Consider the following 24014-nt stretch of genomic DNA (forward strand, 5'->3'; position numbering starts at 1 on the left):
AATTCAGTGTTTTTCAACCTTGCCAACTTTAAGATGTGTGGACTTCAGTTCCCAGAATTATGCACATCTTAAAGTTGCCAACGTTGAAAAACACTGCAGTAATGAGTGTTCCTAAGAGCAGGACTGTAACCTGAACATTGATGAGTGAAGCAGGATTTATAACCCAATGAATTTTTATTAAAGAAATATACAATAGACAAATGTAAAAACTAGCACCTAGATGACCACTTCCTGCCAGGAGAGTCTAAGAATAAGGCATGAGGAAATCACAAGCAATTAGCAATTTCGTTGAAAAAGTGTAGCCAGAGGGGACACAGAATAAACCCTTAGTTCTATTTCTATACATCATTGCCCCTTATGGTCAGTAGATTCTGAGGTGCCAAAAAAGCAGTGCCACAGAAATCACACTTCCAACAAGCAGTGTGTAGAGCTATCAGATGAGTGATAACTCATTCACCACCAGTACTTGGCATCTTTCGTAGCTGGCAGGACCATGAGTCCTAGCAGTTTCGTTCTGATGTCTATCTAGGACTCACAATATTTTATATCTAAGACCTGTTTGGGGCAGTGCAGGAAATAGAGCCAGTTTGGTCTAGCAGTTAAGGCCCCAGGCTAGAAACCAGGAAACGGTGAGTTATAGTCCCACCTTAGGCATGAAAGCTGGCTGGGTGACTTTGGGCCAGTCACGCTGTCTCAGCCCAACTCTCTTCACAGGGTGGTTGTTGTGGGGAAAATAGGAGGAGGAAGAAGTATTAGGCATGTTCTCCACCTTGAGTTATTTATAAAAATAATAAAGGCGGGATAAAAAAAACTAAAAAAAATATTGAAATAATGGCTAGATCTAACCATCAAACACTGCTTTAGCTGCTGACACTGAGGCGGGGCGGGGGGGGGCGTGTTGATCCAAAGGTTCCTAATAGCTGAAAAGCAGTTAACAAGCAATTTCTGAAAATGATTAAAAAAGGAAGTATGAGAACTTAGTGTCCTTTCAAAGGCGCCGACTGCCGTTTGAGCAAGATGGCTATTCCCTTGTCTCCCAGAGGTCTAAACCTGCTGGAGACCTCTATCTTGCAGTCTCCTCACAAGGAGCAGCTGTCTGGGGCACTTGTGGGTAATCTCAAATCCTCTCCTTGTCCGGAGAGGACTTATTGAAGAGCTGGTCTACTCACTAGCTCACTATTCTGCCATGGTTGTTGGCTCCGCTTTTTGAAGCTGTCTTCAGTCCACCATTTCTTCCCTGGAAGTCATGGTCTAACACACCTGGAGGGCATTAGATCAGACAAGGTTGCTTCATAACCCAAGATCTAGTTCCAACTGCTTCACATGGATGTGCCTCATGTTTTCTTCTCATGACATTTTTTTCCAGGGCTTGGAGGTACCAAGTATATTTCTTTTGAGGAACGGCAATGGCACAATGATTGTTTCAACTGCAAAAAATGTTCCCTATCGTTGGTGGGCCGTGGTTTTCTCACAGAAAGAGATGACATCCTGTGTCCCGAGTGCGGGAAAGACATTTAAAAGATGAAAAGCAATTTTGGAAAAAACCTGTACTTACAATACATATGTTTTCAAATATACACAATGATGTGCATGCGTTTTGACCAAAAGTGCAGAAAGTAATGTTTTTTCTCAGCAATACATATTAATCAGTTAACACTAGCTCTTTTTGGGTGCCAGGCCTGAACACAATATACTAATATATACAAAGGAAACAGAGCCATGATTGCCGGTCACACCTGCAATTTTCTTGTATGCTTTAAGAGCCCATTCTTCAGACCTCAGCCTCCATTTATACAGCAGATTTGAGCACAGCATCTACTCAAGTTTGCCCACTTAGGTGGTAGCACCTAGCCAACATTGGCTGATCTTGAAAAGCTAAGAAGGGTCACACTGGTTTAATATTTGGATAGGAAACCACCAGGAAATCCCAAGGCCATAGGTTTGACTGAGAAATTAAAAAAAAAAAAAATCTTAAAAGAAGGCAGTGGCAAGCCACTTTGGCATTGCTGACAAGAAAAGTCCATGTCCATGAAGTCATCAAGGAGTTGAGCTCATTTGAAGGAGACTTTATTTTTTACTCATATTCACTTGAAAGCAAGTAAAAACATCACTGGAACAGATCCCTGATAAAGCAGGGTTTCAAATTGTGCAGAAAGATCTTATTGAGCTCAACTGGCAGATCAGGAACAAAGAGGTTTGGTCTGGACAATGGAGGGTGGCTAACATGGAGAACCATATTCTTATGCTTGTGTAGGCATTACACCTAAGGAGTTTTTTTCTTTTTCTTTTTTAGAGTGTAGAAATGTATTGGAGTAAAGTAGATATAATGGACAGAGGGTAATTTTTTATATCAATTGTCAAGCTATACTCATTTATGAATCCATAACAGTCAAATACAAAATTTGAGTGATTCAGATACAATCATTATAGATAGATAAAATAGGACTTTCTGAATAATTACAACTGCCACTATTTAGAGTGTTGATGGAGGAAAAACAAATATTTAAACAATTGTATAGATGATAATATGTAGACTAATTTAGGTACAGATCAGTAATGCAGTGTTTGTGCCATGCCTTAAAAAGAAAGATTAAAGAATGTGATTTTCTGCATCAACAATTTGGAACTGTTTCCACTGAAGCCAATGGGACTTATTTCCAAACACATGAACTTGTTTCCAAATAAATGCTCAAGTTTAGGTGGATGCAAATATACAACACATTATTGCATGATGTTGCAAGATCATTGCACAAAATACATTTTTGATTCCTAATAGATGTTTTGAAATTTCATTGCACCTTAGAGTTTGCAAAGTAATAAATGTATTTCTAGCAAAGTCTGTTGTATTTTTGTGAATTCTGACATTTTAATAAATGTTAACCGTTAAGGTAAAGCTTGAGTGCAGCTTTTTCTTTAAAAACATGAATCTACGTAAAAAAGAACATCTGATGATTTCTAAAGAAGCCAATTTTCAGAAACCAGTACAAAACCAAAGCACTTCATCATTACGAAGTATATCACAATATCTCTGACATGGTTCTCTACTTCATAAGGAGATAACAAATTGCCCTTATTTCCTAAAATATTAGAGCATAATGCAAATTTATCTTCCAATTCTATTTCTTGTGCTGCATTATATTTTGCCTATTCAATGCACTTCCTTATTTGTGCAGACTTTGGTCACAACAGATGTTCATCTAACAGGTGACTCACTGTATAATCCCTTTACAGTATAAATCTACTCAGTTAATGTTTTACTGAGAAATACACATCAGTAAATAAATGAGACTCTTTGGTAAGCACACTAAAAATGCAGCTGAGCAGGAACATTAGGCCTCCCCTCCCTGGACGTTACTGCACATGTTAAGCCTCTTTCCCAGTCCAGGGATGGAGACTACTTTCCCCAAAGAGCTGTGCTAAGCCCAAGCAATCATGATTGGCTCTGCAGGGCAGCCATGGGCGTGGCCAGAATTCAAGGCAAGTGGAGATAGATGGATCATGCCATATGTCTGAACCACTCTGTCCCAAGACTCCGGTCAGCTGACAAAGAACCAACAGTACAATAAAAACAATGCACAAAATATGTAATTATAATTGAAGAGGCATTTAAAAAAAGCTATCTAAAAAGTTATCACCATATCCATACCCCAAACATCTTTATCAAAAGCCCAGCAGAACAAAATGTTCGCTGCCTTCCTAAAGCCAAGCAGGCAGTGGGGCAATTTACCTTCACCAGCAGGGGTGGGAATGAACGGTTGTACAGAGAGGGGGCCACAACAGAAAAGGTTTGTTTCTGAGCTTCCAGCCTCTGATCTCATGTGGGATGGAAATGCAAAACATCCCTTCCCAGGAAGAGAATCTGTTTCCTTTGCCCAAGATACCATTTTCACTTTAGCTACATTGCCCTCTCCTAACATATCTTGACGGTCAACCTAGAGCAAATTGAAAAATAGAAGCACGGCGGCTGCAGCCTACAACATGATTTTCCATACTACTGGCTCAGAAATAAAATAATGCTACACATGGAGATGACAAAATGCAGTGCGGTGGCTACATGAGATTACACTTCTGAGAGGACCACATTAATCTGTTGTCCTAACATGACCTTTGCTAGCTGGACTTCAAGACAGTGCCTCCTGCGCATTTATTTCATAGCAGGAGTTACTAGCAATGCTTTTGGGCTCAATCAAGGTGACAAGAAATAGTTCACACTGTTTTTAAGAATTGTCTACTGAACAATCCCACTTGGTTTATCATCTCAACCTACCGTAAAAGCTTTTCAAAAGTGATCAGCCATTATGTTTGAAAATACTTCGAAATATTCATAATTCAAAGCTTTATATCAACTAGTCCCCTTCCCCCAGATATCTTTATGGCTGCTTCACCAGATAATCACTGGTGATAATCACATGAAAAGTGACATGTGAACAAATCCTTTGGAATCTAAATCTAAAATTCTCTGTCTTTCTATCATCTCCATGACAGGAACACAAATTATTGTGTTATTTTATTTATTTTAATTAGAACATTTGGTGGCCACACATAATGTTATCTTGTATGGCCTTTGTAAGGATAATTGTGTTTATTTGAATCTAAAAATAAAGTCTGGGAACTACTCATTTGGAATATATGCTGCAAATCCTAAAAATGCAGAATACACCCAGGTTAAAAAAAAAAGTTTTACAAATCTTATAATATGTATTGACTAAAGATGCACTTCAAAGGATAATAAAACCAAGCTATGATCAAGGGTGCCAAATTCTAAAAAAATTAACAAAAATATTTTGTATGTTATTTACAGCACAGACTGTATGCCGCTTATAAAGAATATTTAAATGATTCCAGTATTATAACAGTTGTGTTAGATGTACCTTAATCAACTGGAGTACTGGTATAGATGCTTAATTTTACTACACAAAAACTCAGTTGAATCAGTCCCACAAGGAAGATAAAACTATAGCATAAAGATTGCCCATACAAGAGGTCACACTTAATTTAATTTAATTTAATTTAGATAAACTAATAAAAAGACAGCAATTCAAATACAAAAACACAAAATTAAACTGTGTACTTAAGTAGAAAACTTGCACAAGTGTTTAAGAAGAGGCAAATTCAACTACACTTCATTACACCATTCTTTATATTCTGAAGGGTTCAGTGATGTCTTGGGGCACAATGTAGGCAATGGAAATTGTATGTCAATAACGCCATCCTAAATGTGAGTAGTCAAATGTAAGTTAAATGGAACTTACTGTGAAGTAGTAGCATACTGGACTGTAGGCTAAATCTTATAAATGTTCATAAGCACTATGTATTTTATCAACCTTTCTGATATCAACACAATTTAAATTTGGGTAGATTTGTTTTTTTTCTCCCCAATACAGTGAGCAATTGTTACAACAATTATATTTCACTTTACTTCTGCTTCATGTTTGTTGTTAGGAAGCTGTTGAAATATAAAGGTTTTGAAACTAAATTATCTTTATCACTGAGATGCTGCAAGCATCTTCAGAGCCTTTAACTAATGCAATTTCATTAATGCATATGACATAAAACTATATTTTGTAGTTAAATAAGCCTTCCTTAAAAATTTAAGTGTAGTATAAAATACCTGTCACATACTGTATAAAAATACAGTTCTGGTTCACACAGTTCTTTTTTTCTCACACAACTTGGGGGGGGGGAGGGAGGGATTCTGCCTATGTTATCTCCAAAGACAATAGAAATCCATTTGATCTTCCATTTTAACAAAAACTTCAATTTGAAGCAAAGCCAGTGCACAGTTCAGGGTTTTGCTTATAAAACTGGAAAGGGCCCAGACATTTTCTTTAAAAATGATATTGGCACCCATGAATTAGAAATATTTTTCCAGGCCTTTCGACAGAACTATTCTGTGCAAATATCTTGGGAAAACCAGCAGAATGGGGAAGCAGTCTTCCATACCATCTAAATATACTTGTATATATTTTAAAAAATATACTGTTGTACAACTGAACAGGAACAGTTATGAACTCACACAGTTTTCTCTATCAAATCATGCAAAGACTTGATCTACAGGCTACAGTTAATAATGCCAAAGAAAGGCTGGTAAAACAATTTTGTTCTACCAAAATGAACTTCTAAAATGGGAGGTAAATAATTCAAAGTGCAACAGAAATGCTCTCAAGTTGATGATGAAGATACGGTGCCTCCTTTATACCATGAAGTTCTAAGTATCACGAATAACCCACTGCAATCTGGATCTCTGTTTAATACAATTCTTCTATACTGAAATGAAGACTAAGCATTATTTACATTCCTAACCCTTGTAGATTCATGGCCATGTTACATGCTGGATCTTCTTTTTTGATTCAGTAGGCTTTAGGCCATTCTGGAGGGAGAAAAGAATTAAATTATTTAAGGAGACGTGTTAAAACATCCAGAACTTGGTTTCTGTTGCCATCTGGTGGCTAAAACAAACAAAAGTGTCTTAAAACCTTCAAAAAGGACTTCAGTTTTCTATAACATCTTTAGATTTTTGCCTGGACTGAATAGAATAAGGGAAATATTAGTATGTATCCCAAAATCATTGAAGGAAGTTCAAAGAAGGAACATTTATCAGCTTTACTTCTTGCAGGCATCCGTATCCTCAGAGACACAATGAACAACGTGGAGTTGGAAGGTGAGTTGGGGGCAGAGGTTGTAGCTTCTCTAGAACAGAGGGCCCATCTAGATATGTGAGATGTGAAATGGGGTCTCTTGGGATACTAATGCCTCCTTCCCTCAGCAGGTCTTCAAGTTCCCTTCTCCTAGAAGTCTCTGCGCTCCATCCCACATAGCACAGGATTTGAGGCAGCACAGCTGCTTCAAGGTAGAAGAGGCATTCCTTCTCTGAAGTTCCTTAAATTAAGGTATTTTAAGGTCCCAGTGAATGGGAATCTGGAACGTGGGAAGGGAGAATATGGATTACTATATATTTAGTATAGATCTCAGTATAGATCAATGTCCATAAGAAAACTTACTTTCCTAGAAAACAGATGTTTTCAAAACACAAATGTCAAATGAAGCTTGTGCTGTTTCTAATAAAATAAAAATAATTAGCTTTACACGTCACACAGACTTTTGTAAAGCAGTTTCAGGGCAAAGCATTTGAATTGTTTTGTGCCCACCTGAAAGTTATTTTTAACAATAGTAGAACTCTATCAAGATAAAGCAGCAGCAGCAACAACGTGGTAATAATGAACAAGGGTCTACTGGCCTCCTGAACTAAATTAGAGGAAAAAGGGCTGCTGTAAGTTTGAACGTCTGTTGCTAGAAATGACAGCTGCTAATTTATTTGACATTAATTGGGACATCATTCAAGAGTAAAATCATAAAATAGTGCAGATATACTTACCGATGAATCCAATTCTTCTTTTGGAGCAGCTCTCTTTAATTTCACCACAGTAGCTCCAGTGAGAGGCTCTAAAACTGATGGCTTTTGACTAGATGACATACTAACTATAATATTGTTCTGCTTAGCCTCATTATTCCTAGATTCCATTTTAATGTCCGATGAAAAAGTGGGAGCAGATATGCATGATGAGGAATTTGAAGAACCAGCCAGTCTTTTGCACATGATATTGGTACTTCCAGACGTCAGGAATTTCAGACCATCAGCAGCTCCATTTTCAGTCTTCTTCACTTTAATACTTGTACTTGTTGAGCTACCATCAAACACAATGAGAGGCCTTTTTCTTAGATTTTCCACTGCCATAATGCTGAACAAGGAAAGGTAACATGAAGAATTCATTACAGATATGAAATCAAAATTACTCAGTGCAAAGCCACCCCATTCTAAATAACTATTTGGAATAAAGTTCAGTTGATTTCAACATAACTTTTTCCCAGATCTTCATACTTAGATCAGGACTGTAGCCATTCAAACTGATGAGGAATTAATCTCACACAAATGGCAATGCTGTTTGTATCTTCAGATGTGCATTTATTTCACAATTAATCCAGTCGAAGAACAGAGAAAACACGAAACTAATCACTTCAAAACATTGTAATAAAGATTGTCAAAGAACTGGACAAACCAACATTGAACTAGCCCAAATCTGCACATATATTCTCCAAGGAGTAATTCAAAGGAGGACAACAATCCAGTCTTAAGATCCCAGAGCCCACAGAATTAAATTTCTTGCTTCAGCATCACCACTTCTGAACACTAGAGCAATGCATTTACTTAGAATTTTTTTTTCAGAACTGGTCTACTTTCAGGTGGCGGTAGTTCTTTTTAATTATGATTTGCATCAGTGCCACCAATCTCAGAAAAGATGCTACACCTGGAAAAACCAGCTAGTTAATAAAGTATAAATATATGTGGCATACCTCTTATTTACTTAATTCCCTGGACGCAGTTAGGTACTTGGGCTATGCATGAAATATACTACATACAGATAAATGAAAGCAGTTCCATGCAGTTCATCTGACTTGATCTCATTACTAATTTATAAGACTGCTGACTGCCCATTTCTCTTCATAATAATGTGTGTAACACTGAACTGCCAATACAGACAACAAAATAGTTGTTTTATTTGCTAAGTGACAAAGAATAGGCCAAATTAATCAAGGTTTCCCTTCTTCAACAGCAAGCTTTTTCTCAAATAAAGCTGAGAGTCTGAAGGCACAGAGAGCTCCCATCAAGGTGTGATGCTTAGCCAGGCTCTTCCCTGAGGGCCCTATGGCTCTATTACCACCAACTGTCCTGTGAAAAGAGGCCCTCGAGAGCCAGGTGAATCCCTGTGACCCACAGGGGGATTACCACTTGCTGCCCTTTGGGCTCTTTGTTAGTTATCAATTACTATTTACTGTATTTTCATTTATAATTGTTTCCTTACTTGAAAGACATTTTGGGAGGATGCAAATAATAGCAATTTGGTGTAGTGGTTAAAGCGCTGCCCTAGAAAGCAGGAGGCTGTGAGTTCTAGGCCTCCTTTAGGCATGAAAGCTGGCTGGTGACTTTGGGCCAGTCACTCTCTCTCAGCCCAACCCACCTCACAGGGTTGTTGTGGGAGAAATAGGAGGCAGGAGTATTACATACGTTTGCCACCTTCAGCTGACCAAATTTTAAAAAAAGGGCAGGATAAAAATCTAATAATACATTAAAATGCAGGAAATTGGGCTAACTTAAGATAAGGTGGTTTTCTATTACGCCTCAGACTTTTGAAAGATTCTGAAGAGAATCCAAGTACTGTAAGTAAAGCAAACTTACCTTTGGGTGCCATGTTTCAACACTTGTTGACCTCTTTTCTTTTCCATTAGTTTTCCCCATCTGCTTTTGGGTAAATCACGCTGAGGCAATGGTATGACATGTTGAATATACAGATCTGTAAGGTCATCCTTACTGATTCTCACTTCATCTTCCACTGGGATATTCTTCTGATGAAAAGCAATGCAAACCACGGTGTTATGAATATTACAGTTCGTCATATGCTATATAGTACTTCTATGAAATATACTTTGTACAATAGATAGAAAATCCCAAAAGATTCCCTGGCATGTTTTTATAGTTCAGGGTTTCTTTCACCACATGGAATGCACATTTTTAATTTGGTCAAACAGAAGGAGGCTATCTTCAATAATAGTAGCTGGTTATCAAATATGATAGAAGGCCTCCCTAGTGTAAAAATTCTGGTTACTCCACACATACGCATTACGCTTCTACAGAAGAGAAAGGTAGTGAAGTTCATCAATCCATATATAGTAACTCCACAGTAATTTAAAATTTTACTGTATGTTAAACATGCAAACATTTTTGTACCTTCTCAACTGTTTTAATGATGAAATCTACCTCATAAGCTTCTCAAAGTAAGCCATGCACCAAAGCTTTCAGGATAATTGCAAATTACAATGACTAAAATAATCCTGTTTGGACTGTTTCTACAGGTCACTTATTTGGAAGATCTGCTAAAGCTTTCTTTGTTCAGCTTTAAACAGAATGCCAATGTGCATATTTTTACCAGATGGGTTTTTTACCAAAACAAAAATGAAGCAAGAGAAGCTATTCATTTGCTTAATCCCATCACATCATGCTGTTGGTAAAAGTACAAGGGGGAAAAAAAACCCAAAGAAGGGCATCTCTGATGGATGCACCATTCCATGGACATATAACACTAGTTTCTTCATGATTGGGAAAAGGAATACTGTATAGTGGAAGCCATTTTTAAAAGTTGGAAGAAAGAATTGTGGGCAACTTGATCAAAGAGACAGCCAAGGCCAGTTTGGCACTTATATTTTTCCAGAAATGTAAAGTATAAATACATGTATCCTGAGCAGCACACGGGGTGTATCTCCCAAGAGGTGGGATGCAGGCAACATTAGGCTGGCTTGCAAGGTAGTCTATAAATTATGATTATGGACTAAGTTATTGACTTGCTCCTTTAGGGAGAGTGCCACTATATGGCTGTTCAGCAAGCAACCAGTCTCCCTTAATGCAATTCAACCTCAACTTGTTTTGTAGCATCCAGAACCTTACCATCTTTAGACATCAGGTAAATACTTTCATAGCACCTCCTGTTTGGCTCCAGGAAGACATATACAGCATACTGATGGTACCTCACCCTGAACTGGTGGATGATCTCTCCCAGCCACTTCAATAGCGTGGGGGAGAGCACCCAACTCTATGGTATTTCATATAACCACTATCAATTGGTACTGATCACTCTGGAAAGAGCAGAACCACTGTAAGACAATGTGCCCAATTCCTGTATGTGGTCCAGGAGGATAGAAGGGTCAGTGTATTAAAAGCAGATGTGAGATCTAAGAGGTCAAGGACAGCCGCACTCCCACCATTACTGTAGTAACAGTAACCAGTACTGTTTTGGTCCTATACCTAGGCCAGAATTCTTACTGAAAGGGGTTTTGGATCATCAAATTAATCTAGGATTCTTTGCAGCTTAAGTCCCAGAACCTTTTCCAAAATATATAGAAAGAGAAAGCTGGAGATTGGACATAAACTGTCTAATACTGTGGGGTTGAGAGTGGCTTTTTCAAGTAATGTGGCATTGTCTGCTTCAAAGCAGCAGACACCACACCCTACCTGTAAAGAAATTTAGACCTGACCTCCAGGAAGATATGAGTGAGTCGTTAAGGAGAGACTTGGACAAGTGATTACAGGTAGCCCTCACTTAACGACCATTTGTTTAATGATGGTTCAAAGTTTTGACGGCCTTGGAAAGGGTGCTTTACAGCTCATAAAGCACTTCTGGCCATCGTAAAATGTTGCACCGCCCTGCCCCCACAGTCACGTGGCAGCATTTCAGGTGCTTGGCAACCAGCTTGCATTTACAACCAGTTGCCAAACGCCCTGCGACCATGTGATTGCCATTTGCAATCTGACTGACTTCCCCAGAAAGTCAGTAGGGAAGCTGGTAGGGAAGGTTGCAAGCAGAGGGGTGGATGGGAGCTAAAATCCTTCTGCAGTCTTCAGGAATGGAGCTCAAATCCTGAAGATTTGAGCTCTGTTCCTCCAGTCCCACAAAGGATTTCCCCTCCATGCACAAGGGAAACCCTTCAGTGGGCTGCAGGAATGTTTAAGAGCAAAAGGGCTGCCTGCTGGGAGGATTTCAGCTCTGCATTCAGCTTTACTTAACAACCTAAGAGATCGCTTAACAACTGCAACCAGGAGTGCCCGAATTGTGGTTGTTGAATGAAGCAGTCATGTGGGCATGTTGCTTAACGACTGCTTGGCTCAACGATTTGAGATTCCAGTCCCAACTGTGGTTGTTAAGTGAGGACTACTTGTACACAGTCCAGAGACCTAAGAAAGTGTGAGAAAGAGACTGAAAATAACCTGCCTTGATTTTCTTTGGTATAAGATGGGATAGAGAAACTTGGACAGGCTTTCAAGATTGTGTTATTACACTCTTGTAATAACAATAAAGCAGCATTCCTGAAATCCCTGCACTGTTTCTCGACCTGGTCTACTTCAACGGACTAATGCTATCTCAGAAATCCACTTACTATTGCCTCTGGAACACATTCTTGAACCCCCATTTTAGCTTCCCAAAGAAGCCAGGAGGGGCAGGGATCCTGCCCACAGGTAGCAAAATTCAAAATGTTACAAACTTTGTCCCCATCTTCAGAGTTAACAAGACTGAAACTTCACAAGATGTTACCCAAATACTGTACTTGCTGTACCACCATTCATTCAGCAACCAAAGTTACGATGCCACTGAATGAATGGTACATATGCCCATTCCTCAAAATTACAGTCATGTGATCAAAATTCAGGCACTTGGCAGCCTGCCTGCATTTCCAAACACAGGGTGCACTTCAACCCCCCCACCCACCTATCTCCCCTCCCATCTCTTTTGGCCACTCTGTGTTACATTCTGTGCTCTATCGCCCTGCACTCTGCTGCCCCTGCCACCCTGTGCTCTGCCCTGCACTCCCACCGCCCCACCACCTCTGGCCAGCAGTTACCTCATGAAGGGCCAGGCTGGGTGCACAGAAGAAAATGTGAAGGTCAGCTGGGAGTGACAGGGGTGCAGGGTGGCAGAGTGGCAAGGGTGGAGGAGCGCAGGGCAGCAGGGGCAGTGGGGCACAAGGCAGCCAAAAGGGCAGAGGTGAGGGGGAGATAGGCAGGTGGGGGGAGTTGAATAAAGCAAGCACAGCAGGGCAGAAGGGTGAAATCCTGGCCTAACGACCACAACCGGGACTATTGAAACTGCCATCGCTAAGCAGAGTGGTCACGTGATGTTTTGCCTAATGATCACTTCACATAGCAACAGAAATTCCAGTCCCAATTAGGGTAATTAAGCGAGGACTACCTGTACCTCCTCTGGTACCATCAACATGATATCCAGTTGATTGTATCAGCAAAATGTCTTGCAAATCTATCACAGCTGCCTGAAGGAAGATCTACTGACCCTCCATCTCTCAGTAGCATTCAGTTCACTCTAAACAAGGCTGCTGAAAGCCATTCCAGTGATGCAGTAAGGACTGAGAAATATTGATGTTTCGGTGCCAAATACAGCGCTGTTCCTATACTCAATTGCATTTGCTCTTTAATTTCCACAAGTACTCCTGATGTCTTTTCTGCTGCTTCATTACCTGGACCCCATCAATAAACCAGAGTGCCTCCCAGGATTTGTAAGAGGAAGGGGCTACATAAGTACAATATTCCATATTCCATATTTCAAAGGCAAAAAATAGGATTGTGAAAACTGCCACTATCTCACTGGGAAACTCCAAATGCCTGAATCTGAACAAATCCATAAATGGGGGTGGGATAAGGCCTTATCTGGTCCATCACCCCTGCAGCCCTTTTTTCAAGCTGACCATAATGCATTCAAACCATCACAAAAGAGTGGTAACCATGCCTATGAAACTCTTGTGTTAACATTAGTGATATGCTGGTCATGGAACTGCATTGCTTTCACATACAGACAATCCCATGTTGCTGGCTGAGAACCCAAAGTCTTTGAATCTAATATTAAATTGTATGATGAAATGAGGAATATGGATCTGAAAATTAATGTACCAAAGACCAAGAGAACTGTGTTTGACCAGAAAAATGAACAACTGCAAATTATACATAAAGGGCAAACAATTGGGGCAAGTAGATAAATTTGTGTATCTTGGAAGAATGTTGACTAAGGTAAGGAAATATATGAGGAACTTTAAGATGAGCAACAGTTGGCAAAGAGATAATGTGGTTTGGGGTTTGTTGAAAAAAAGGAATTCTGTCAAAAGAAGCAAAAATGGCTATCTTCAGAGTATGCTTCTGCCCAATATGGTTTATGCAAGTGAGGGTAAGGTATGTCAGGAGAAACATAAAAAGAACTTGAATGCAGTGGGGATGAATTGCTTATGAAGTGTATATGATAAACCAAAAAGAAATAGGGTCAATGGATGATGAATGAACAGAGACTAAGTACAAATATGAGTGACCAGAGGAGTATACTGAGAAAATAAATGAGAATTTTAAAAATAGTTTTTATTAAAATTTATATGCCGATTATTCTTTTGAGTAGATGTGAAATACATAAAGGAAGACTGAATGGGTTGAGCAAGGGGGACACTGGGCTAGGTTGGCTGGAGTTCAGGCACCTGAAAAAAGCGGGAAGTGAACATTTTAAAGAGAACAAAATACCAATAGAAGAGAATATGTGTAGCTCAGGGTTGAACTGTGGAGTCCTTGGAGTTCTCTGAGCTTGGTTGTTAGCACTGAAGATGTTACCTAGCCGGGTAATGAAACATTTGCAAGAAAACAACCAAGCTCAGAGAACCCCAAGGACTCCAGAGATAAAAGTAAGTATGAAGTGGAAGTAAGGAAGGTGTGCAAGGAAAGAAATGTAGGGAGAGGTATAGAAGATGGTGTTGGTGTAAACCAGATTCACTTAATTTTCTTTTTTCTTTATCTTTTCTCTCTCTCTTACTAATTTTCTATGGTTTGTATAACACTGCATAGTCCAAAATGAAACGGCAGGATCCACTGTGCACTTCTAAATGCAAAGATGTGCAGATCTGCACCACAAAAACAAACCCCCAAACAACAAACCGCAACCCAGCAACAGCAACACATCTCCTAGGGAGCCAACAGGAGGCTGTGCGCCCAAGGCAAAAAATAACAGGACAGGGATAAGAATTGGTGCTTCTGGGGAAGACTTATGGCTACAGTGACCATATTTTCTTGAAAAAAAAAATAGAGACAAACCCGAAAAAGGGACAAATCTGAAAGGTTGATAAAGATTGTTTTAAAAAAATGTCTATAACGTTGCTTTCCAAGGAAAACTCAAAAGCAGAACCAAGAGAACGGATAATTAAATTAAATAAATCGGAAGGACAGCTTTCTGAAATAAAAGACTGTCCTTTATTATAAAGGACGTGTGGTCACTGTACTCATGGGGCAAACTTTTTTTACTAGCTTGTGTTCCTGCGCTGCTACCAACCGCAGGGGAGAATGCCCGTCTCCAGGCAGGGCAGGAACGTCGAGCGAGCGTTAAAGCGGGAGAGGAGGCCAAACCCTTTTCCCAGGGCTGTGGGCAACCCAAGTATGCCCGGCACAGAGCGCTGGGCACGGCGGGCGGTGGTATCTGGGAGCCCCGAGCCCAGGCCGGCCTCCCTCTGCCCCGCTTCCTTCTCTCGCTACCTGCTCCAGCGTCAGCAGCAAGAACTCCTGCGAGAGCAGCTCCGGGTGCAACAGGAGGTCCGAGTCCGACCGCGTCACGTCGCCGCTTCCCTCCTTCGCGGAGCGCCCTCGGCCCCCGAACGCCGCCATCTTTCCGAACGTGATCCTGATTGGCCACCTGAACATTCCTTCGGAGGCTCCTTCCGGTGACGCGCGTCGCCCGCGGCAAGGCGAGCAAGGTTCGGGGGAAGCGTCCCAGAGATAGGAAAACTAGAGCGAAGGTGTCCGCTTCCAATTGGATCACTTCCGGGTTCCGTTGGAAGTGAGCCGCTCCTCACAGCTTTCTTGATGGCGCTTCAGCCATCAAGACCACCTTTGAGCAAAAGCTCAGAAAAAATGCAGAGCTCTTTACTGTCCGTGTTTGGGCTGATCCAATGAATGGAACTTCCCGTGTGAAAATAAGCCTGTTTTAAGTTTTAAAAACTTTGGCACAGTGTTTCTCAAACTTGCAACTTTGACATCTGTGGACTTCAACTCCCAGAATTCCCCAGCCAGCAGGGCTGGCTGGGGAATTCTGGGAGTTGAAGTCCACAGATGTTAAAGTTGCAAGCTTGAGAAACACTGCTTTAGCAACAACCCCATCTAAAATTCATTTCAGGGATATCCCATTATCCTTACATTGTGTGTGTATTTCGGGCTGGGGCAGGGAAGAGCCGCTTGGAGCGTCTCATCTTAAGGGGTATTATTTTTAGCTGAGGAACTGAGTTATTTTTGACGGTCCGGTCGCGAGCCGCTGCTTTGCCTTATTCTGCAGCGCGGAAATAACCGAGCATATTGCTAAATACTGGATTTCCCCGTTATTTTGTTCCCGTCGCTCTCCTGGTCACTGCAAATCTCGAGAAGCGAAGCGGGAGAAGACCTCCTAACCCCCCCTTGGATAGGGGGCCACTAGGAGATCTCGGAAGCAGGGAACCCAATTTTCCTGGGCAACTCCCCCCCCCCCCCTCGTCCCTGTTGCCAAGGAAGCTGTATGAAGGTGACCAGAAAGTCAAGAGCAGCTGAGCTCGACTTGAGGGAGTCTTTCCCCCCCCCGCCCCCCCTTGTTTGTTGCAACACAGAAGGGAAATTTCCTTAGATCAGAGATGCATATTTTGTGTCATTCTTCATTTTTCTATATCTTTGCGAAGGCAGAGAATTGGGGGATGCGCACCTAAATGACGGACGAGAGAATTAGGAAGCACTTAAAAGAAGCCAAAAAAAACACACACACACACACAAAACCCCACCAAGTCCTCAAAACATCCGGGTTAAAAGGCTGTGCATATTTCTTGTGCAGCTGTAAATTCAGAAGATGTAAATTGGTCTTGATCTAAATCCTGTTTTAATTAAAAGTTATGCATTTGTTACATTCATGCCTGTATTTTGAAATGCTTGTTATTTTTTATTTCAGCTTGAATGTGCATGAATGCACTAAGGAGGAGGAGAAGGAGGATCATCTATAGAGAAACATTAAAAGTAACCCTGCTGGGTCTGGCGTGTGTTTCTCGCAGTGACCAACCAGCTCCCTCTCATCCTTCCAAGCAAGAAATGAATAAACATCTCTTTCCTGCAGCTTCTCCCTGATCTGCTTTGGAGGACACCCCAACCCTACCCCCAGTCTGGAGGCATCTAATAACATCCCACATCTCTGCCCTCCAATCCACTTTTAAAGCCAGCTAAGTATGCAGACATCATGAAGCTTTGTGGTTAATGGATTCTGCAGGCTATTTACTCATATAGCAAGTATGTATGTAAGTATATTATATATGATTATTTCTTGTAATAATCCTTCTGAAACTATTTATTAACATTGCATTTTATAATTTCAGGTGCAAACATCAAGATTGTTTCTCTAAACGTAATGAGCCAAAGGAGTTCTTTAACTAATATCCCTGTAGGCATCTGCTACAAACTGCAGTGATGATGTAAGAGTGACAGAACAGGCGTTGGGATGTGACAGGGCAACTCCCAGCCTTTCAAAGCAACCTCAATTAAATAATTGTATATGGATTCTAAAATGAACTTCATTGTATAGATCTGAAATACATTTTCTCCAACCTGGTTCTAAACGTGTTAAGTACAACTCCTAAAATTTCATTTTCCTAGGCTAGCTAGAAATTATGGATGTGTGATTCAGCCTATTTGGAAAACACCAATGTGAGAAAGTTGACTTAAGGATGACTGAATGGTGAATTTTTTCATTACTGCTTGCATAAATGAGATTTCAAAAGCATCCCATCAGGAAGGGTCTGCAAACCCAAAAATGTTAAGAAATAATTATAATTTTAATTAATTTACTTGTTGTTGGTCTAACAACCCCATTTATAAATTAAGGTTTTGCTTTCTAAAGTAACTTCATATTCACAAATCTGTTTACTTTTATTTTCCTGATCAATACGTTGAAAGTGAAATCCCAAGCATACTGTGATGGAATGGAATTATGAAGGCCAGGCTCAGGGATATAAACATTTTCTTAGCTCGCCAGAGGAGCGTGGGAGATACAAGAGGATGAGGCTGGCACCTCCCTGAGGAATTCACACTGTTGTTACTGGCTGACTTTGGGAACTGGGGTTTCAGTCTGGGAAGATTCGTGCTAGAGGTTGTAGCTAATAAACAAAGCTGAACTGAATTTGCATTGTCTCTTGGAGTTCCTTGGGCTAGGCCTGATACATACTGTACTTATGTAGAAGTAAGCCCAGCTATGCATAAGACTACAAATCCAATCTCAACTAACCTGAGCCTTGATTTTGAACAGATCTGTATTGGGTTACTTGGTTGGTCCATCATTCTATTTATACTTATTCCACTGAACTCGGTGGAACTGACTGCTGACTATCCATCCATTGCTTTCACATCATCCTTAAGAAAATATTTCACTATAAAATTTGAAAGCAAGGATGCACAACATTTGGGGGGAGCTGTGGTCCAAAAGCAGACAGGGCTAGCAGAATTTGATTCAATACAGTTTGAATTTCTACGGATTAAAATTAACTTAATGAATTGCTGTGCAGTTGATTCAGCAGGTGGCAGCATTGAGGCAACTTTAGGTGGGCTTGGAAGCTAAGCAGGATAGCCCTGACTCATTGGGTGGGAGCTAACGGAGAATACCAGGACTGTCAGCTAGACTGGGAAGTCAAAAAGCAAACTACCTCCACATTGGCAGGAAGAAAAACGCAGGGTTGCATTGATGTAGTCACCAAGAACCAAGCTTGACTTAAAGGAGACTTCATTTTATCACCTTAATGTCATGCTTTCTTGTCACATTAAAACATACAATTTGAAGGCAAAGTCTGGATAGGTTTGGGTGGTCCTGGGGCATCAAGCTATATTTTAAAGGTTTGGGATAAGAATGCCAAAATTTAATTATCTAAGATTCTCCCTTATTTTCCTACTATCTCTCTCATTCAGCTATCAGGCAGAGTCTGGGCAATATTGGTTGATCCTGAAAAGATAAACAGGGTCAGCCTTAGTTTGTTACTGGATAGGAGACTATCAAGACATTCTAGGGCTCTATATGAAAATGAGAATTAAAAAAAAAATCCCGAAAAGTCAATGGCAAACCACTTCTGCACAGTTGCCAGGAAAACTCCATGGATGTGTCCCTGAAGTCACCAGGAATCTAGCTCAATTTAAAGGTGCTTTGACCTCTATCCTACAGATCACATGTTTAAAATGTTTGTTCATGAAAGAATCTAGATGTTGCCTTAGTTGATCTTATAAATAGGATCAAATGTTTATTTGATCAAATGTATATTTAAGGTGCAGTGTAACTCAGTGAGGCTTAGCCCTGAATAGATAGGGCTGTGCTAGTTACATTGTTCGATAATAAATTCTATAATTGGAGGTTGACAGTAATTGTTATTCTTTATTTGGCTTGCCCTTGTTAGCCTTCATTGTTCTTTGCAGATTTCATAACTATGCGGCAGCTTCTCTTTGGCACCATAAATGCAAACTGTTCCTTAGATCAGAATTTTTAAAAGGATTGTGTTTGCAGATCATTCTGTGTCTTGGCACACACAAAGCCTGAGATTTGCCTAAATGAGTATGTAGCAGGATGCCAATCTAAAATGAGGGGTCAGTTTAGGGCAATGTTTCTCAACCTTGGCAGCTTGAAGATGTGTGGACTTCAACTCCCAGAATTGAAGACTGGCTGGGGAATTCTGGGAGTTGAAGTCCACACTTCTTCAAGCCACCAAGGTTGAGAAACACTGGTTTAGGGACTGGGAAATCTGTAGCTGATATGCTTTTGGTACTGGAGAAAAGATTTTCAGGATTGGCAAACCTATCACTGTTGCTGGTCTACATCCATGCCCTGCTTCTCTGGACACAAGCTCCCCCCCCCCCCCATTGCCTAAAAGGTAAGGGCAAACGGAGAGCAGACAGCTTCATCTTGACTTCAGAGAAGACAGATGACTACCAGTAGCAACAATGAAGGAAACAGAACATTGGTTTGGAGAGAGAATAGTTGGGGATCCTCCAGCCTGCTGAGCCATCCTCTTCAAAGAATTAATGACACTGGGGATGGGCTTTGGGGGCAGGGTGGGATCTTCCTACCTGAACCCCTTTTCTCTGAGATCTTCAGCTTATCTGGACCAGGTCTTGCCCCTAGACCACCTCCTGACCCCATTAACCCAATGCGTTATCAATACTTTCAGTTGCAGATTTTTCACAATACCAACAGGGCATGGAAATAAATAATAAAACCCAACATTATGCATTATGCAACATTATTATAGGTGTATCTTACTTAAGGTATTTTTTGTGCATTCGGTTGGAAATCTCAGCAAAAAGAAAATTGTTTGGATGCACACATGCAACATGGCTCCTTATTTTGTTCATATTCTGCATGGAACAATCTTTCTATAAACAAGGCAGTATATTCAGTGTGGAATAGTCATAGCCATTTCCATAATTTTTCTTTTTAAGTATAGAAAACTTCTTTAAACTGATAATTGTAGAGCAGAAAGTATGTGAAGAAAATAAGGACAGAACTTCCAATTTTAGAACTGGCTCCTAACATTTCTGCTTAGCAGAAATAATTTCTAGATTGGCCTCAGAATAAAGTTTTACAAGTTTTTTTGTTGACAGCTACAAATATTTCAGTTTTTTTTTTTCCTATCAGGTAAGAGAGAGACAGAACTATGCTTGAAATTATGCAATAGTGAAATAGGTTTTGATTAAGAGTTTATCCCCAAATTTAGAACACTATTTCTAAAAACAATTGTTTATCAGTCTAATTCATCCCGGCCTTTGGAACGTTCATAGTACAGACTCAGAATATTGATTATTTGATATGCTAACAGGAAAGAAATAATTAACCTACAAACTTGTTGTACTGGTTGTTAATATTTGGCTATGCTTTTTGATCTTGCTTATCTCAGTCAAATGGAGTTGCTGGAGTTAATTCAATCTAAACAGTACAACAGAGGAGAGGCTGTTCTAAAGATGCCCCACTGCCACAGCTCAGCTACTTGGGTACATGGAAAAGAGTACACGGGGAAGAAATCTTCTGCTATGTGAATCCTAAATTACAATCTGGTCCCCAAGGGACCAAATTTAGCTCCCACTCTCCTGGGAGTTAGTAAGATAGCAAAAATGCATCTCTTTTGCCAAGCTTTAATTTGTTAATTATTTGAATCATTGATTTTAATTTTGGTTCTGATTTTAATCAGAATTTAATCAGCATTGTTGTTGTTTTGTATCCTTTTTTTAAATGAGTGCTGGTATAAACAAGTATAGTTTAAAGAAAATAAGTAAACAGTCCCATTTATTATGATTTATGCTTGCTAGTTGGCTGATTGTCTTATAAAGTCCAGCTTTATCTTGTGGATCTTTGGCCTTTGTTGTCATGACATAATTTGTAAGTTATTTATTTTCATCAAATTAATACAAGAAACTATACAGTTAACAATGCAATGGCAAGATAATGCACTCCCATATGTCTAAATGAAATTGTCAGAGTAAGTTCAATAGGATGTACTTCCAGGTAAGTATTGAGGCTGCATAGAAACCCAGACTCAGAAGCCAAAATGTGATTTGGTGTGTGCATGAGTAAGTGCATATCACTGTTGGAAACACCTTAAAGCAGTTTCCAACATGTCCTACATACGTGTTTGCATGCACACTGAATCACATTTTATTCTCAAATACAGATCTTTGCACAGCCCTAACAAATACATATATGACTAGGACATGAGTTCTTACAAGAAGAAAAAAATGGAGAGTTTTAGTATTTATTGGCAAACTCATATAATTTAATATGATTTCAGTCTAGTCAAAAACTCTTTGGTCCTTCTAACCCAATTGTTTTACAACTTGGACAATTTCCAGGTCTGTGGACTTCAACTCCCAGAATTCTCTTCAGTGACAATGCTGGATGTGGAATCTTGGGAGCTGGTCTACACTTTTTGAAACGGGTTCTTCATGTAATGGACTGGATCTTGTCCAGTCTAAAGTTTTCTTTATGTGCCTGGCACCGTATCATGAGGTGACAAACCTGTTTTGGCTAAACTAGGTAGAACCAAATAAGGAATGTGGCCTTAATAGCAAACACTTCATAAGGAAAATGTTTTTGAAGTCAAGCACTCCATCTCCTTGGATATTGTCTGTATATAGCTGCATGCCAGGAGTGACCTGGGCATCTTCCTGTCTTTTTACTATCTCCACCTACTGATAGTTTGAGCAGAGGACTCTTGACATAAGGTCAGAAGAGATAAAGCTTTTCCTCTTGGACTTAACAGTCAATCCTAGTAAATCTGTGCCCTTCAGCATTTTGTAAGACAGCAAGGGGAGCTTTCAAGTGGATGAGGGTTGTAGAAGTGGACGTTCTGTAGATAGGTTGAGGTTAAGATTGATGGTGTGGTGGAAGTTGCAACAATTTGATGGCAGATTCCTGTCCATTGGTCCAGATGATGAAAATATTGTCAGTGAATCTCAGGTTAAAGGAGAGGTTTCAGTTGTTCTAGATCAGCCACAAAGATAGCCGTAGTTGGTCACGGGTTCAATCCAATTAGATTGACCCAGACTCTATATGCGAATATTTTCTATCGCCTCAATTCTATGTTCTATCCAATTGCTACTATTTCTAGTACTATTTCTACACTAATTACTATAACAATTACTATACTCTATTACTAATCAATTACCATTACTATACTACACTCCATAGTAATATTATCTAGCAACGTTTTGTTTTCTTGTTACAAACACTGTTCTGCCTTCTGCCCTAATTCCTTTATCTCTGGGATTTCTTCTGCTTTTTTTCTTCTCCGTTCATGGCCAGCGTGTAAAGTATTTGCATCTTTCCACAAGGTGCATTGTTTTGTGGTGCCTCTATGCTTCTTTTTCCTCTGGACCATCTGCTCCCTTCAAAGGAAAAACGCCTTCCTTTATTTAGCTGCTCATCTCTGTTTGCTGGTGGCTGCAGAGTTTCCAAAACGCCTGCTGTTCTCCTCCCCCACCTGCATCAAGATTGGAGCTTTACTGGCAACTCAGTCCTGCTGATGCTGGGGAGAAGGCTCGGACGGGAGGAGCAGAAGGCGGCACAGGGGCCCGCAATTCTTCTAGGCAGCCTGCTCTTCCACAGAATTATGGAGCCATGCTTGTGCCCGTGGTTTTGCCACTTATTTGCAGATATACTATATAAGTCAGTGTTGTCCAAACTTGGCCACTTTAAGATGAGTGGACTTCAACTCCCAGAATTCCCCAGCCAGCATGGCTGGCTGGGGAATTCTGGGAGTTGAAGTCCACTCATCTTAAAGTGGCCAAGTTTGGACAACACTGATATAAGTAGTTAAGAATGTGTAGTAGAATTTCTACTTTTGGACCAGAGATAACGACACATTACACAGAAGCGCACATTGGCTTATTGACAGTACTGGCAGCAAAGACAGGCCTAAAGAGGAATTGGAGCACCGTCCCTCTTTATAGACTTACCCAAATTAGAAAATGCATGTGATTGGATACAGCAGCCAGATATCAGATATAACCTATCATGTGCCAAGGAGGTCAGTGAGACCATTAAGTTGTAACTATGAGAAAATGGGGCAGACTACAAAGACAATGAAGTTTTGAAAGAACAAAAAGGCAGTTATTCCACGAACATTGTTTCTTTCTAGGGAGTTATGGTTTTTGGCTTTCCTAGAGCTCTTGGCCCGTATTTCCCAGAGCTCATTGGCCCATATTTTCTTCCAGCTAATCATCATTCCTTGGTCTTCCAAAAACTTTATGGCTGACAGTGTAGTTTCCTTGGGAAAGTGTTTTTGTAAAGGGGGTAGTTGCCTCAACCCCAGGGCTGAGCCAGTACTTTGTTTTCCCTGGGAAGATGTATTTGTGTTAGGGGCTTTTAACCTGCCCCCTGCCCCCAAATTGTCCTTTAAGTGAGTTAAAAGTCACACAGCCAAATGCAAGGCATGCTGTGTTGACATCAGCAATGTTTTCCTGATGGACTGAAACCCATTTATGTGAGCCGTGTTGGAGTAGAGTGCCTCAATAGCCATGGTAGGTAAAATGATCTTGTAAAGGAGGTTATCAATGGGTTTTAGAAAAACATAAGGAGAGGAGGAGGGAAGGTAGGTGGGCGGGTTTTGGCAGTGACCTAGAATGGATGTAAGAGACGCGGGATTAGGATGTGCAGTGTGGACAGTCAATGCTATGGTTGAATTTTGGGGCTAACACAAGAATGGATGGGTAGCATTTTAGCTCATCATTTTCATTATACATCTTCAGGAATGTGTGGCAAGGAATGTTTATAACTAAAAATACAGGAAATTAACAAATAGGTAACAGAAATCCAGTTACTCAATCTTCTTTATTTTATGGACTCTGCCATGAAAAAAAGCAGAGCTGATGCATCTAAAGGTTCAGATTCTTCCCTGAT

The 24014-nt window shown here is 40.3% G+C and overlaps 2 protein-coding genes and 1 long non-coding RNA gene across 6 annotated transcripts in view; 2 read left to right on the plus strand and 1 right to left on the minus strand.

Annotated features, from left to right (window-relative positions):
- FHL2 (four and a half LIM domains 2) overlaps nucleotides 1-2893 on the plus strand; it is a 36800-nt gene extending 33907 nt beyond the window's left edge. For all 4 annotated transcript variants that reach the window (XM_088136575.1, XM_088136577.1, XM_088136578.1 and 1 more), the window contains one exon: nucleotides 1367-2893. In XM_088136575.1, coding sequence (XP_087992701.1) covers nucleotides 1367-1518 — 152 coding nt within the window. In that variant the 3' untranslated portion in view covers nucleotides 1519-2893. The remainder of the gene's footprint in view (nucleotides 1-1366) is intronic.
- On the minus strand, nucleotides 1951-15298 carry TSLIG2 (tRNA splicing ligase complex subunit 2). The gene is made up of 4 exons (XM_007433068.4): nucleotides 15119-15298; nucleotides 9236-9402; nucleotides 7376-7739; nucleotides 1951-6370 (listed from the first exon to the last, which is right to left on the minus strand). The coding sequence occupies exons 1-4, from the start codon at nucleotides 15281-15283 to the stop codon at nucleotides 6314-6316; spliced, it is 753 nt and encodes a 250-aa protein (XP_007433130.2). The 5' UTR covers nucleotides 15284-15298; the 3' UTR covers nucleotides 1951-6313.
- A 991-nt stretch (nucleotides 15299-16289) lies between these two features.
- On the plus strand, nucleotides 16290-17772 carry LOC103054818 (uncharacterized). The gene is made up of 3 exons (XR_456297.3): nucleotides 16290-16450; nucleotides 16548-16879; nucleotides 16966-17772. It is a non-coding gene; the product is annotated as an uncharacterized LOC103054818 (long non-coding RNA).
- Nucleotides 17773-24014: the final 6242 nt, after the last annotated feature.

The sequence above is a fragment of the Python bivittatus genome, unplaced genomic scaffold (genome assembly GCF_059951505.1).
Source record: "Python bivittatus isolate LINGU-HERP-01145 unplaced genomic scaffold, Pbiv_v1 ctg000060_np1212, whole genome shotgun sequence".
Classification (NCBI taxonomy): Eukaryota; Metazoa; Chordata; class Lepidosauria; order Squamata; family Pythonidae; genus Python; species Python bivittatus.